General features: G+C 33.9%; 1 protein-coding gene across 1 annotated transcript in view; it reads right to left on the reverse strand.

The window, feature by feature from the left end:
* Positions 1-17,030, reverse strand: part of SGCZ (sarcoglycan zeta) — a 218,468-nt gene that overhangs the window by 12,954 nt on the left and 188,484 nt on the right. The window contains exon 5 of the mRNA XM_085309147.1: positions 9,588-9,660. Within this exon, the coding sequence (XP_085165273.1) occupies positions 9,588-9,660 (73 nt within the window). The remainder of the gene's footprint in view (positions 1-9,587; positions 9,661-17,030) is intronic.

A 17,030-nucleotide genomic window follows, 5' to 3' on the forward strand; every position in this document is an offset into this window, starting at 1 on the left:
GCCAGTTTATTTAAAATGGAGATGCTTGATCAATTAAWTTCTGAAATTGAGATGTTGTTAATATCAGATATCTCTACACTTTGGAGAAGAAATTCAGCATTTTCAGTCAGCAAATAACTATTTTTAGCAGTTTTCTGAAATTATACAAATAATGTATTAGAAATGTCAACGAGTGGTTGATGATCTGAAAATAGTTTTAAAACATGAGTCATCTATTAGTAAAGGGGCATGCCTATATCAGTTTCACAATTATTAATATATTTGCCTTTTTCTTATGCTTCTGATGAACTACATCTGACAAGTAWCTTTGCAGCTGTGCAATGTGCAGCAGACTACTGGAAATGCAAAAGCCTATATACACAGAGAGATTATTTCCTCRGTGTTTCGAGATAAATTATTCCTGATATATAGCTTGCTTTATAATTTTTTCCTTAGTCATATTTTGAAAGCATTAATCTCTGCTATAAACTTATTGTAATACTCCATATTGTAATATTCATTGCTCCAAATAAAAGTGCTTTATTAGAATAGCATACCAAGAATTTGCTTTCGTTTCAGATTTACTGGCAGCCTGTCACAGTAGTATTTACTTCTTTGAGTGAATCTTATTCACATAATATAATTCTTCTRCAAACAACAAAGACCCATGATGGAGAAGGCAACTACTACTATAATTAGCCTGAAATAACCACCCCGTGGGAAAGATAAAGAGGCTTTTAAAACAAGGGTTTTTAAAGCAATATAATTCATCAACTTTCCATATATGATGCAGACAGAAGATCTATCCAGCACAGAGAAGGGCTCTTCTTCTTTTTTTATTTTTTTTTATTTATTTTTTTTTTTTAATTATTAATGGTTAATTTGTCAAAAAACATGAAATTCAGAGGATTGATGTTATATGAATTTGAGCTGAATTAATTAAGAATTATTGCTAACAAAGGAAATTTTTCAAAATGCTTTGAATATTTTGCTTTGAAACTATTAAGATATTTCTCATCAGAAAAGTAGAAACATGTATTTTTCATTTCAAAATGGCATTTTCTGCTTACAAACTGACCTAGATTGAATGAGAGAAAAGTAATTTTTAAAAATCAAACCAAAGCTTTCATTTTGGGTTTTGAGAAATATTTCAGATTTACTTCTTATATATCCCTCATAYTCATTTGGGTTATAATTTATCTGTGTTAGTTTTGTTCTACCAGAAGATATTTCCTAAAATAGAAGGAAATAAATTATTCACATTTGTACAGGAGAATCTTCTGTTTGTTTCATGTCTTTTTAGGCAGTGGATTCAGCCCATACTACTTARTAGAATGACCAATATGGCACCTGGATAACTTGATCTTTCCAGACTTTTACAGTCTTTTTACCTCTAGCAACATGTGATTTGTATTCAAAAGGGAGATTTAAAAAAATATGCTGCCTGCTAGAGAATGCACAAACAAGTAGCCATTTCCTTGTCACCTGCATCTTGACACCTGAGCGTCAGGACATACTTCTAGGTATTTAGTTTTTATACATGATGATCTTGCCATCATAGCCTGAATGTTTTTTCAGTTAGCATAAAAATTCTACTTTTTTTTTCAAATATAAAAACAAGGAAAAATCCCCACACAATTTACCTGATATCCCTTTTATAGATTTCTACAGATTGAAATAGTTGTGAACTCAAGCTTGGTGCCTGTAAGTGTAGAGTTGTGGTGGATGGAAGGCAAGGGGACTTTCCAAGACACTCTATCCCTCTTCCCACCTTTCTTGTAAAAAAGYACCCCTTACCCCCAAGCTCCATAGAACTTAGGGCCTTCTTCCTCCACTGAAACTATTTTATGCCCAGTTAGAATGAAGATTTTTCTTACAAAATAATTTTGAAAATATTGTGTTCCAGGGAACTCAAACAATTTTAAATATCGTATTTCATTCCTATTATTCTATTAGTTTCAGAAGAACAACTGGCTGCCTCTAAACTCAATGAATCTGCAAAGCCAAGAGAGTCCTCCACAGAGCCAAGATGCCACTGAACACTGAGGGGGCTGGATAAAGGTAAGCTTWCCACTCTCTCCAGCTTCCTACAAGTCAGCCTGCAAACTCCAAGAGTGCCCAGAAAAAAATACTGATAGCTTTTATGGTCACAGGGACAAAGAACCTGGAAGTCCTRTTTTAGGCTTTGCAACTCCATTGCATGGAGAACATCTTCATGCCCTAGAACAACAGATGCTTCAGAGTTCTAGGAATCTGAAAAGCTGACTACAGAGGATTCCTATTTTCTTGAAAAATTTCAAAGAAACTAACGTAATACCATGTGACATATCCTTTTTTAAGTATTGAATTTCTTTTAAAGAATCACTGTTCAATCAGAAGATCATTGTTTAGCTGCATTTGACATCACAGTGGGAATACTATGAAAATAAAACTATTATTCAATCATTTCAGTCTCATTATTCATACTACTTACAGCTTTAAATTTTTTACAGCATTAAATTCTTTACATACAAATAAATGACTAAAATTCTGTTCTTGATACATTTACACTCTCTGTAATACGCATGTGCTTCATTACTAAAAGAGTTATTYTTCCTGAAACTTGTTGTATTCTTGTGTTTTTAATCAAATGTTTGTAATACTTTCAAGATGAAATCAACACTTTAATTGGCATGCAAGGGAAAATGTGACAGCTTTGTGGAGCCTTAATTTTGTTCACYGATCATCAGATACACCTTTATCAAGAGGGAAAAGTCTCAGATGTTCATGTTCAGGCTCCCTTTGATATCAGCAGGAACCTAAACTTTAAGGGCAGAATTTGGTTATCTGTATTTTGTGACTTCACCAAAAGAGTCTTAAATAAGGGGAAGTTAAGTAAATGGCATAGGGAATGGCCTGAAAACAATAAATACTAACATCAGTTTTCTTTTCCGATATCCAGTTCGTAACTCATGCACTTAAATAAAGAGGAAACTTTCTTGACTCAAGTCAGAAGAGTAGTAAGGCATTCAGCACAGCATTTGATGTTATGTCCATGCTCTGCATGTCACTGATTATGGCATATGTCAACATAACCTTATTATAACTCCTGAAATTCTAATTAACCTCAAAATCACCTCGCTGGGCTCAAATCTGAGTTCTCATTGCCCTGTATGTGCCACTGGTTTCAGTTCAGTTGATCTGCATTATCATAGCAACAACCAAAACAAATGTTTTAATATATTGGACATAGTTGATAAATCAGGAAACAATTTCCTCAAAGCAGAAAATAAAGCATCCCTTCTGAGAATATAAAAATATTAGTTACTGAGGCGAAAAGAAAAAAATAAAATTCGTTTTTTAACTATGTTATTAAAGGACTAGAAAAAGTGAAGAAGCATCACGGAAAGGTGAGAAGTGCCAAAGAGAGCGAATGTTTGAAGAAAGCACCTGACAGAGAAGGCAGGTGGTGTGAGGAAAGTTAAAGAGAACCAGTGTATATGCACTCCTGTTTCACAGAGTGGCTTAGGGCACAGTCAGAAAAGCTGAAGACTGGGAAACTACCAAAATCACAAATAATATATATATATATTTTTATATATATTTACATATATTTACATATATATATTTATATATATTTACATATATATATTTTACATATATATATGTAAAAAAAAAAAAGATTGGAAACAATTAATTTGTAAGGAAGATTTGAAATAGCCAGAAAAGCGGGCAAATATTTTTAAAGTCTTAAGGAATTTAGGTAAAAAACACTATACTGACTCCTCCCTCTCTCCCCCCATCAAAAAAAAAAAAAAAAAAAAAAAATCAAACCAAACCACCAAAACCTCATAAATAACTGGAATCTCTGGTGGTAAAATTTCATGGATTCTAGAATGTAAAGTTCACCCAAAGTCAGACCTTTGAAAATAAAGAAAATAAGTAGAAACATAAGGTTTAGAACGTGACCATCCAACTTCCTGTTTCCACAACRCGCCTCAAAGTCTGATCTTTCCGGCCGTAGGGCCCAGACCTGTGTTTGAGACAAYCTAAGACAGTCCCTTAAGAAAGCGGAAAGGAGTCCTCCTGGGGAACAGCCATAGCCCTGACGTCTTAGAGCTACCTCCACTCCACCCCATCTATTCCCCCTCCCATAATCTTSCTTCCTTTCGTTCTTACCCAAACCCCCTTCTGCACATGCCCTGCCCCTCTGCTGCCCCTCCTTCTAATCGTTCTTACATGAAGTCTATTTTCTTTCTAGAAACAGTTCCAGCACCTGAGTTGTCTTTCAGCATATATTTTCTTAAAATAGAAATCTATCTTGTCAGAAACAGATTGTAGCATCATGCCTGCAGATAAGTCTCAAGTGGCTGTCAAGAGTAAGATTTGAACATACAGTGCCTGGGAGAGGTTCAAGAGCCGAACAGAGCTCTTTGAACAACTGGAAACACATGAGAACTGGCTGACAGAAAACTTTCTAAATTTTGAACTCCGTTAGTGAGTGTGATTAGCAAGCAGGAATCCAGCCCGCCCGTAATTCTCTAATGTTATCTTCAATATTGTTTCCCCAAAGGGCCTTAAGTTGATAAAAATAGGTGTATTTTAGTTGAGATAAATTGGTTTATTGTTTTGTGATGCATTCAGACAAAAATGCATCCTCTTGTGGAAAATTATTCTGCTGAAATTCTTCAGTAGAGTTTGTTTCCACCTCTGCAGATTAAGTGCAGAATGGGAATACACACACTCAGGTGGGCTGTACTTGGCCTCTATCTAAACTTCGTTTTAAAAAAAAATAATTCAAAAAATGTTTGTTGAGTTCACTTTCAGGTTTTTTTTTAGGGCACCACTTCATAAAGAAGCAGAGAGATTTTTTACCTTCTGCAATACAATATATAGTGGGTATTTTACATTATGAAGAAGCCAAATAGCTTTTCCTTTCTTTTTGGCAGTGAATTGTATCCTCAAATAAAACCAATGCAAGCATGAAACTTGTGGCATAAGAAATATAAAATCATTTATTGTTCTCTACTGCTTAGGCTGCCTTTTGAGTTCTCTAAATAATTATGGGTMCAGGCAATAGAAGTCTGGTGAGCAGCTGAACCAACATTTTTATAAAGTAGTGTCCTATACCCACTATAACTATCCACAAAATCTCTCATTCTCAGGACCTCCCTCATCTTACACAGAGCCTATACACAGCTTCCRATTTTTTCTCTGGTTCCAGCACAGCTCTGTGACAAGAATCCAAACTGTCCACCATACTAAGAAAGATTAAGGATAGTAAATGCGGCTCAAATAAAAAAAGAAGCAACTTTTTATTACTGCAACAATAAGCTTATTCACTTCATAAGAAAGTCAGGAAATGAAAATCTTATGACTGTTGCAGCTGCACTACTTAGCCTAAAATGGTGTATACTACACATTTTATGGACTATAAGGAGTGGTATATCAAGCTGTATGATTAACTAGAGAAATTACAGCAAAAAGGAGTTTGCAGGTACAACGGTACAATGAATAAATGTAATCAAACCATTTCAGAAATGAGTTCTGGGATCAGCCTCTTGGTATTGATGACCATTGTTCAGTTTTCATTTAAAAATTAGGCAAACTCTTTTATCTGGAATATGCCTGAAAATGAAAAACTTTGGTAAAAGAAGTATTTCTGCTTCTAGTCCTGAGCTGGAACTGCATGAAAATGGAAGACCAGGTATCTTATCAAAAGAAAACTTTGGAGTGTCACAATCTACCCACCTTCTATACCAACTTTTATTTATCTTCAAGCCTTTCATAATTATATTCTTTAATGAATCTTTCTAAATATTGTCATTAAAAAAGCCTAACATATTGGATAACTCTTTTAGCTCATTTTTCATCTGTTTCACTACTAGTGCTATTCTTGCCACCATCTATCCTATAGTATCTGTTTTCCAGTATGATGGCTTTATTATTTTGGCTCTTGGACCTTACTTTCATACTTAATTCATTCACAGATAGGGGTAGAGATTGTCCAGCAACCTGAGTTAACCACATGAATTTTCACACGTGAAAAAAAAGAAATACATTTTCATGGCTAGGGATAAGACTAAACAGATTTCTGTCAACACATATGTACAAATGTTTGAATTACGATTTAAACAACAAACATAAATAGTCATTATTTCCACTTWATTAAAAAAATACTGGAGAAGTAACTTTAAATCTTTAAAAATGCCATGGGAAGCTGGGCTGTCCTACTCTACTGAAACTTTACCTTCTTCATGAACTTTATTATTATTTCATTTCTGGGTAAAATCACTGGACAGAGGCCCAGTGCTTTTGTTACTCTCAGTCTGCTCTCATGTCTATCAATTTAATATGAAAAATCCTTTTTGATATCTTCTCTGGCTTCAGGTTTTTATAGAACAAATGCTTTGCCATTTTAGTATACTACCCAGCAATGCTCAGAGGATGGTTCTCACAAACAACCCACCACGCAATTCTGAGTGAAACAAACCCTTTGTGCAAGAGCTGTGTGGTTTTAATTCTTACCCAAGTTAAAATCCTACTAGCTTGGGTGATTCCTTACTGCCTTATCGGTTCCCATTTCATTATGCTCAGCATTAGTCTTCAGGATTAGCTCATAGTCAATAGTACGTTAAGCTTGACACAGAACGAGGAAAAAAAACTATTAAATTTGATCTTCCGGTACTCCCCAGAGAACAACAACAAAGTAATTCACCCCCCTGTTAAAGAGGTTATTCAGGGCAAAGCAATCAACATTTAACAACTGTCTGCCCTCTTGTGCATAGATATTACCTATTAGTACACCGGGTTTTAATGTAGTGTTAGCCTAAAAGCAATATTTGGGGACCTGTCATATTGGCAGTTTAGTTTTCCTAACCGCATTCTTGTGAGAAAAGGCAGTGAGAGAAATATGAAGATTAAATTATTAAGTCATAATTCATTTTCCTGATTCTTAAGCATGATTCTTTTATTCTGCTTATCCCAGCTAATGAAAGTCAGATTCAATTAGTTTTCATGATTTGACACAAAAGGGCTTACCAGCTTTCACAAAGGATTGTAGAAAAACATTTTCTAAAAGCCAAAGCTTGCTAGCTATTATTTCAAAACGTAAGACAGGAAAAACTTACCACCAAAATGGCTGGCCACATAAGAAGGAAAATTATGCTGTCCTTTCAAATCTTGACTAAATTTGATTTTTGCACAGGACATTTTTAATAGCAAATATTACAGAAAGTCATATGTCTGAAGACCTCAAATTCTGGATATAGAAAAAGAAGTCAAAATAGATTTGAATTTATGCATTGCAACTTGCTATCAAACTGCAGAATCATCTGTGACCACTGGAAAAAAAATACATTTCAATTACAGTTGTTTTGGAGTTTCACCTCTTCACTGAAGAGTTTCATTCTCTTCACTGTCCCATGTCACCATTAATTTCAAATGTCCCCTGATCCAAGGACACTGCACTAGGGAGTAAAATTCTACACAACGTTAGGACTGACAGGACTCTTTGGCTAAGTCTAGACTAAAATGTTCTAACTTTACACTAAAACATTAAACAGGGCTAGGGCCCAGGGCAGAGCACTGCAGCTCAACCACTGATGCCATTAAATTGTCCCTGGCACACCTGAGAGTCAACTGAGAGTCACTTATGTCTCCCAAACAATTTGCAGGCAGAATATGGAGGTTAATATGAGTCAAGGACTATTCCCATCTAGCAAATAAGTTGCAACTATCCTGTTTTAGAGACTAAAAAGACTTTAAAATATAGGCATCATTATGCTGTATCAGTTGGCCCTGAGGCTAAAATTGGGCTCTGGCATTCTTTCGTTTTGAGGATAGAGACCACGGGGAAAGGTCACATAAGAGCTTGTGATGGATTTTACTGGGCATATTTTAATGGTAAATCACTGCTTTCAAAAAACATTCTCAAAACTTAGTAAAACAGACATTTTCTTTTATGGGAAAATAATGACTTGAACTTTAATCAGACATTTCTTTTTTTTACCATTCAAAATAAGATAAAAAAAAAAGGCATGTGATAACTGGGACTTTCAAAGGGCCTACCTGAGTATCCACCTGCATTTTACTGTTAGAAAACACCACACAAAACCAGCTATTTCTTTAAAAGTTCAAGGTTAAAAGGGGTCTGCAGAAAACCTTCTAAAGACTCATCCCAAAACACAAGAAATCTCTGTTGTAGTTGTTATCACTTACAGGGGATTTAAAAGACTTAAAAGTTTTTTTAAAAAAGAGAGTATCTCTGGATCCTAGTTAGCAGAACATATGTGGAAGAGCTTGAGGGATGCAATATAGACTGAATACATTAGAATAAAATAACTTGCACAAAAGCTAATGCTGCTTGAGTGAAATTTAATTTGTCAAAGTAGGTTTCTGTTTCATCTATTCAACAAATTTGGATTGAGTTCATTATTAATGAGAAGATAGAAAGCTGAATGGAAAATTCAGTAGAATTCCCATTAATTGAAGTCCACCTTGGAAAAATGAGCTGAAAGAATAGTGGAGTTGGAAAATATGCAGCAATGATGAGCATCATGGGGATGAATAAGTGCAAAAGACAGTAGAGCTGAAGCCCATGAAATGCAAGTTGCATGTTCCAGTATTGTGTCAAATAAAGGCCACATTCATTTGCATACACAGAAGCATACGGTGATTTTAATGCTAGTGAGATTAGTCCTGAAGACACAGGATTATCTCTATTACCATATGCTTGCATTATGATATCGCTATTTAAATAGCAGAAAGAAGTAGGCAAAGCATATCTGCATGTCACCTCCACATTCTTTTGAGTGGGACAAGTTCTATCTTCTTTTTCAAATTTTTGGACTTTCAGACAAGAAAAGCTTGTAGTATTTCCACTCTAATTCCTGTTGTATCACCTTGGTGGCCATCGCTAATAGCAGCCTTTACAACTACCCTCAACAACGGACTGAGAGGAGTCTTGGCAGCATATAGAGATTTTAAAATGAAAATGTAACAAGTAGGATCCCTGGAAGATGCTAAATCATCATATTACGTTAAAATGCTTAGTGCAAATAAACACAATCATTTACTCTTTACACCCCTCATACAGTTCTCATGTTTGTCTGCCTGGGCAGCTTCCTGTATGTGATTTCTRTGACCTCCTTATTGGTTAATCATCATACATTTGTATGATTTTATGCTTAGAAATGTAGCCTCATTTGACAACGATTTTTTGAAGGATGTGGACGGAGTATTAAAAAAAACCCAACAACTTGAAACACTGCTTGAAGAAGAAATCTGGAACTGTTTAAGTTGATTTACGTATTCTATAACAGCCCATAAGCAAACAAAATCTGGGACTGATGCTAATGCACATACTGTACTTAATCAATCTTAAAGATAAGTTTGAAGATTCCAAACTGTGGGGAAAGCACACCTCTCAAAGGCTCAGATTATTCTGCTACAGGAGGCAAGTCATTTATAAAAGCTAATGTATTTTACACTTTGTGTGATAGAAGTTATTTTTCTGCCCAGTTACAGTAAATTGGAATCCACCAGTCCATCAGATATTTTATTGTAACCAAGGCTTAATTATCTTTGGGAATAATTAATTTTAAAATAACTCTTTGAATAACACCTACTTGAGGTCTTGGGAAGGTTCTGCTCTGATATGGGGTGTCTCCACAGAGTGCCCAAACACTGCCCCTTCTGTGCCTAAAATACATAAATAAAATACAGTACAATTATTTGAAAATAAAAAACACATTCAAATGTATGACTACAAATTGACATTTTTAGGACAAAATATTTGATCGAATCTTTTACTAACACTTATCAGTGTTTTTTCAGATTTCTTATTTTTGCATTAAAGAAAATAATACTATGTCATAATCTGGACTGACATCACTTGAAACCACAGAATCTGCTTTTTGGGTAGATGAAGTTTCACATGCAAACATGAAAACATTTATAGATTCAAACTTTTCAACACTGACTTGCCTCAGTACGCACCTCAACACTTTGGAGATGGACCATTTTACAGATAAGGAAAAGAACAACATAGGTATGGTTGACAAAAACTACGGTCTTATTTTAGAGGCATCTACTATTTTTGCATGATTACCTAAATTGAGATACCAAGCTTTTAAAGGTTTTGATATATTGATCTTCTATCTGAAGTTGCTARCCTGAATCTCTGACAGCTTTAGAATTTCCTTGCATCAGATCTCTCTTAGGCGCTCAAAATCCAAGGCAAAGAAAAATGGGTGACTATTTCCTAAAAATGAACCAATTCTCCTTTGAATCTTAATCTCTACAACCAGGTCCAAATTTTATACAGAAATGCTACATTTTGAATTAAATGATTTTTTTTCTTTGAAACTAATTTTCAGTGAAAAATTTAGAGTTCTGATAAATATTCAGGGCAGATAGTTGAACAAAAGTCAAATATTTACCCAACTATTTTTAAAAAATAAAGATTTCTTAAGGAAACTAAAGAAAACCCCCCTAAATTACAATAAAGATTTGATTAAAGCAAGCACTTCTTTTGTGCTTAATTAAAAACTCAAGAAACTGACACCCMGTGAAGAGCACTATAAAATCAGCATTTTTCAACTTAGACACAAGGACTGAATGCATAACCATTTATATCGCCAGTTTTATATTTAATAGATAACAATAACCTACCTATACTGTTAGTCATTTAAAACCTTGTGTGTTCTTTTTTTCTGTACCCCTACACTCATGTCTATTTTTGTTTACTACTTTTGTATCGTTCAATAATTTATTTTTGTCTTCCACTTGTGTAAACTTACTTTAACCTTCTTCAGAACAATAGTCATGTGCCTGTAAGCTTTTATTTTCTGTCCTTAAAGATCGTATACTGGGGAAGTGCTAATGAAACTAGAACCATTGTGGGAAAGACTTTTCACTGGGGAATTGATAGTAAAGAAGAAAGAACTGAATGATAAAGATACATCTAAAACAGGTAATGTATTTACCTTCTATCACTAAAAGTAAGATTGAAGAAACTGTCTGAGCTAACTATAGTTGATTATTACATATTCTGGGATTAACTGCTATATTTCAAGGACAGACAGCTTTCTTGTGTTTTTAGCCCTGTATTTTGTGTAAAATAAAAAACATACCCGTGAAAAAAGTGGCCAACACAAGAGATGCATCACTTAAATTGTTTCAATAATTTAAATATAATACAGTATTTAAATATTTCCCAAGTATTTCTAGATATTTTAGTAGTTAATTGACCTATATCAATAATATTTAGAAAACTGATTCTATCAAGAGTTGAATGCAAAACCAGGCTATAGGATGTTTAATTTATACTACCATTTTACAGCTTTAAAGAGAAAATGTCCTGAACATGAATTGCTACAAATCCCCAACAAAACTGACTAATCATCAAATTAATTTGTTAAAAAGTCATCATGGTTAGTCTTCTAAACTCTATTTTCATTAAAAAGAACAAAAAACCCAAAAAAACAAACCAAAACAAAAACAAAACAAAACAAAACAAAAAAAAAAAACCCCACACTTCTAGTCAGTGTAAAGTACTGGACTGGTATGGAGTACCCAAGGGAGGAAGAGGGGATTTCTGAGGGTAGCCCTTGTTTTTTATCTCTAGAACTACAAATGTCTTGGTAGAGCATAATGAAAACAATGTCATGATTTCATTACAACTAATGCTTTGGAAATGCCTCAAGAAAACAATTGTGGGAGAAACTATTTTTTATAACTAAACTTTGCTGAGTGCTACAGAGAACTACTGGGAAGGAAAAATAGCACATCTTTTTACCTGAAGATATTTACAGAAGTACCAGGTGAAATCTGCTTTTTAAACCTGGTATTCCTTTGCAATTGTACTACCTTTAAGAGACAGCAACAGCATGTCTGTATAGCCAAAATTTCTATAACTCAAAACTGAAATCTTACTTCTCTCTATAGTGATGTGCAAGAAATTCTAGTGGAGCTAAATGCCATGCATCAAAGACCATGTTTCCAGACCCCCTTCATCTCCTTCACCATCAAAATCAAATACTATCAAGGCCATAGGCTCTTTTTCATTTGTGCAGGTGGTAATGGGATTTGAAGATGTAAATAACTGAGCAGGATGGAGAACTGTCAGTCTCTCCTTATGAGAAGAACACAGATGTAACCTTTGAAAGAGCAGAATTAATGCAAAGTTGTATGAAACATCTCTGTAGTACGGTTCAGACATTAAACTCAGTCAGAAGTGCTAAAGATAATTTTAGGCAAAGACTGACAATAAAAGAAAAATGACAGCTAGTTCTAAGCCAACATTAATATTTTCTCACTTTCAGCAACATTTATTTAAAAAAATGAGATGGTATTTTTCCCTTACAAAAAAGGAATTGGGAAGGAAAGACCAAATACACGAATGAAGAGTTTTCACATGAATTAACTTGTTCAAGTAGACTGAAAATCTCAGCAGACTTAAGAATAATCTGATACAACTAAATAATATACAATTAAAATGGAAAAAATCCCACATATGTTTCCTTTTTTGAAGATATAATCCCACACCATTTTTCCTTCTTGTACTCTCYCAAAAGTGAAAGTGTAGCAGTTTTTGTGGTAAAGTTTTTATCTTTACAATATGTCACGCTATCAACATTCAAGAACACCTTTCATCTCGTTTATTCTATAGTGAAAGAAAAGTAGTCACTTATAATTATCTTTCTTTTAGTAAGAAAGAAGAAAAAGATCAGCCAGTCAGAATTTACTGACATGTTTCCAGCAGTAAAACAGCAGGATCAAGGAAAACGAAAAGAACTTGAATAGCAAGTAAAAGACACAGATCRGCATACTTAAAAATACATAATAGAAGAGAAACTATTGAAATGTATTTTTAATTTTTTAATTTACTATAAGTACATCTGTTAGACTGCGTTGCTCAGTACTGCCTAGCAGATGGTGCTACAAACACACCTCTTTGTGAATAATGAATATTACAATATAAACCAGAATTCAAATCGAAAAGCGTGATTTTTTTAAGGTGCCTATAGGTATAATGAAAGAAATGCATTTTAGCTATTTAGTTACTTTCAATGTTAAAATGATTACTTTTCACAGAAATACGACAAAAATATATTAAATTGTATTCCCTGACTTACAGAATTGTAACTAAGATCTACTCTGAGACAGTGAAATTCTAGGCAGAGATGAACAAATAGAAAAAGAAGACTTGAACCTTCCAGCCCTTTCAAGTGCAACTCAAAGGGAAGTAGTTAGGGAACTGAATTGAAAGGAATCTGAGTCAGAATGGATAGCTATAAAAAGTGAACCTTTCAGAGGAAATAAAATAGCAAGGGCATTCAGTACGTGCAAAGGATGTAAAACTGTCACTGTAACTGAATAAAATTACTCCTACCTCCAGCTTCTAATAGTGGAAGAGAATGAGTTAACTACAGTAAAGACTTCACTAAGAAAGAAGCATTTATGAAGACAAATACTGGTCAAAGAATGACAGTCTCTAAAGAGTTTGCTAGAGAAACCCCAGTAAGTAGAATGAGTTAGGCAAAAAGGCCAGAAGTCTAATGCTCTAATGCCATATATACAGAGAAACCTCTTAATTCAAAGCAAATCTATAAATACCCTTAAAATGCACTTTTTTGATAAAGAACACAGCACAAATTAAAGGCATCCTTTCAGTACAAGCAAAACTAGTCACACGCTCTAAAACCATACACTGCTGAAAATGAAAATTCAGAATTCAGAAAGATGGCTGTAATCTATGCACCTCTGCTCAATTTAGTGGTTACTGGTCTTTGGAAAATGACAAGTTGCATAAAAATTATGGAAGTACAGTGCTGGTGTTTGGTCCTGAGTTTTCTTTGCTTACGTATGTGCACCCTGAGGAAATTTTGTCATTTAAATAAAAGCAAACTATCTTTTGTTACTTTATCAGTTAGCTCACAGAAGAACACTGGTAGATTTTAGTGATTTAGTAACAGACTAGAATGAAAAGACTAGCTCCTGAACTTACTGATTGTAAGAGATCCTTTTTTTTTTTTTTTTTTTTTAAAAAGAATGCAGGCTAAAGAGTTAATGATCCAAGAACCAACAACTAACAACTTATTATTTGCTGCAAAAAATCGACAAGACTTTAGCACTATCCTTTGTAACAATATCACCTCAAATGAACTGCTGACTATTTCTGACTCTGGAACTGTATTGTATTTTGGTGTGTACAAAATTATATGGTATTTCAGTATCAYGGGCACAGCTGAATCTTACTGCTTTGACCTTTCCCTCGGTTTTTCTGATACACAAAATAACAATATGGTGAAGTAGAATGTAATGCTAGTTTGTCTTCTGAGTTACAAGATTTAGAGTTCATAAAATCTTTATCATTTTTGAAGCTTGAAATTTTACCCATTGCAAAATCTTTAGTAAGTTAAAGCACCCACAACTTTCACAGTGAAACATGAGAATCACAATTGCTTTACCACTACGGGGTCCTTAAAATCATAGACTTTGTGTTCCAGAAGTTTAATTGTCATAAAAAAGCTTAATTCTTAAACCTTGTGCACACAGCAAACATCTACAAGTGCTTTTGTGGGATTAGGTAGCCAGTGTTCTACACAAAGACCTTGGAAGAACTGATCAATGTCAGACGAAAAGCAGAAATATTCRTCTAGCCAGATCAATAATCATAAAAAGACCACCTTAAAGGCTTTTTGTTTCTTTTTTTAAAAGCTAAATTACTATGATCTATTTTAGGCTGATTAGAAACCCAAAGTAGCTAGACTGCAGCTTCTGGACCACATGTTGATTGTACAGCTCTTCAAGGTCTTCAGTTTTAATAAATKCCTTGAAATGTAACTCAGCTAAGTAGCTTGGATTGAAAGAGCATAATGAAAACAGATATTTCCTATGGAGGTGTACCTAACTGAAATGAAATTAAATAGATTAGTTTATGGAAATAAAATTGGCTTTATTCCCTGGATTCCAATCTCATGGGGTCCCATAGCAGAAKAAGTGACTAATGCTAAATGACTAAGGCTTAAAGTATGATATCCATGTGGCCATCCTGGAGGCATGTTACAGGTAGGAAGCTGTAGTATGCCCTATCTAGATGCAGCTCTTCACTTGTAAAACAAAGCGCGGACATTGAAGGCCTCATAGGAAATTCTGAACTGCCTGGTTTAGATTCATTASTCAAGGACCTCTGAACATGACAAATGTTTGATGATTATTTTCTGAATGACATCCTTACTAAATCAAACACCAGAACTAAGGCTTTCATTTAGATAACAGTGTGGCTTCCTCACAAAAAAAAAGATTTAGTCTCTCCAATGTGATAAATTTTAATCAAAGTGAATCCCAATTCCAGGAAATACACGTAAAGCTGCAACGAGTATCTATCTTTTTAAAATATCTTAGCTCGTATTCAGCATAAACATTTGAAACGTCATTGTCTAATGGTGGGCAGTTCAGATCCCTGCTGTTTAGATAGTGTAATGTAAGTGAAACTGGGTTACTTCTATATGTTCTGTTATGCATCACTTGTTTGAAGGATCATATCCAAAAATCTACATTTGGCCACCACTTTACACATTCCTAATACACTGAAAAAGTGATTCCAGATGAGTAAAATTTGAACTGAGCATAGGAGTAATATAATCAAATTTATAATTGAAAATGGCTATTCTAAATGGTATTTCGCGATGGAAAAAAGTCAATATATTTAAATAAAACCATTTAGAAATCATGTTAAAATTGAATATCTCTTCAAAAATTGAATGAAACTAGGAAATATATATGAAGATTTTGGCAAGCACAAGATGATTTTAAAAATAATAATTTTCATAACATCTTCAACTGCTTTCCGTCAGGATATATGACAGATAGAGATACCCACGAAGATAAAAATGATTAACAACAACAATTTTCTGCTTGAATTCATACAGTCTCCCTGAAAAGTTACAAGAGCTAGATGTATGACTATACTTAATGCTTATATTTAGATTTCACATTAAATAATTCCTAAAAATGTCATCAGTTTCTCTTCCAAGAGATATATAACAGTATTTGGATTTTACTTAGAGTGGTGTAAGTTATTCTGGGTGCACATCAGAGAAACACTGAGCAGAAATTTTCCTAGCCTACATTCAAAAAAAAAGGTATTCTAATAGCAGGAGTCATGGATTGGTTTTGTATTTAACGGCTCTAAAAAGGGGACTATATTTTCACTTTGTTGTAGAAAATAGCCCTAAGAATTTAACTAAAACCCAGGCGTTAGCTCTAATGAATATTTAATCAGTTACAAAATAGAAATACTGTTTCCTTGCTGATGAAAACCAAATGAATCAATGAATTAGAGGACTATCAAAAAACAGTCGATATCTTTGTAGCCAAGGGACTTACATGAGATATGGTGAAGAGAAAATGAACTTGGATCTCTCAAGTATAAAATAAAAAGAAAAATTCAAGGCTAATTAAATTATCATATTATTTCATATTAAAAATGCTTACTTTTACTAAAACCAAAACGTCTTGGATTTGTATGAAATACTATCAAAAAATGTTCCACTCTCAAGGGGAAAAAATGTAAGAATGAGAAAACAATTTCTCACATAATTTCAAAAGTAGTCAGGGATATTTTCCCATTTTGATGCTCTCTGAAAATTCTATAATATAATGCAAAGATTACCTCAACAAGCTGCCTATATACATAACAGCTAGAAATTTCTATCCAATTTGCTTCATAAAGGCCTAAAATAAAAATTCCCAAGTAACTTTTGACAATAAAAGGATTTCTGCCCCAGGTTACATATTTCATAATTAAATGGCTTTATTTTCAGAAGTCGCAAGTGCAGAGCAATTTATTAGCAGTTCCTCTATTAAATTTAGACATCTCATTAGTTGCCTAAGGTAGGAATATAAATTATTTATATTTTATCCATAGCCAAGAAAGAGAAATAAGCGTCCCAAGAGGTTAGCTAGGTACTGATACTGCTCTGAGACTAGAGCTACAATGTACCAAGCTAACCCTAAGCACCTTGAAATATTTGTCATGGATATCTGGTCAGCAATTGACTTGT

This window comes from Rhea americana, unplaced genomic scaffold (genome assembly GCF_003343005.1).
Source record: "Rhea americana isolate MKP2758 unplaced genomic scaffold, rheAme1 scaffold_292, whole genome shotgun sequence".
Taxonomy (NCBI): domain Eukaryota; kingdom Metazoa; phylum Chordata; class Aves; order Rheiformes; family Rheidae; genus Rhea; species Rhea americana.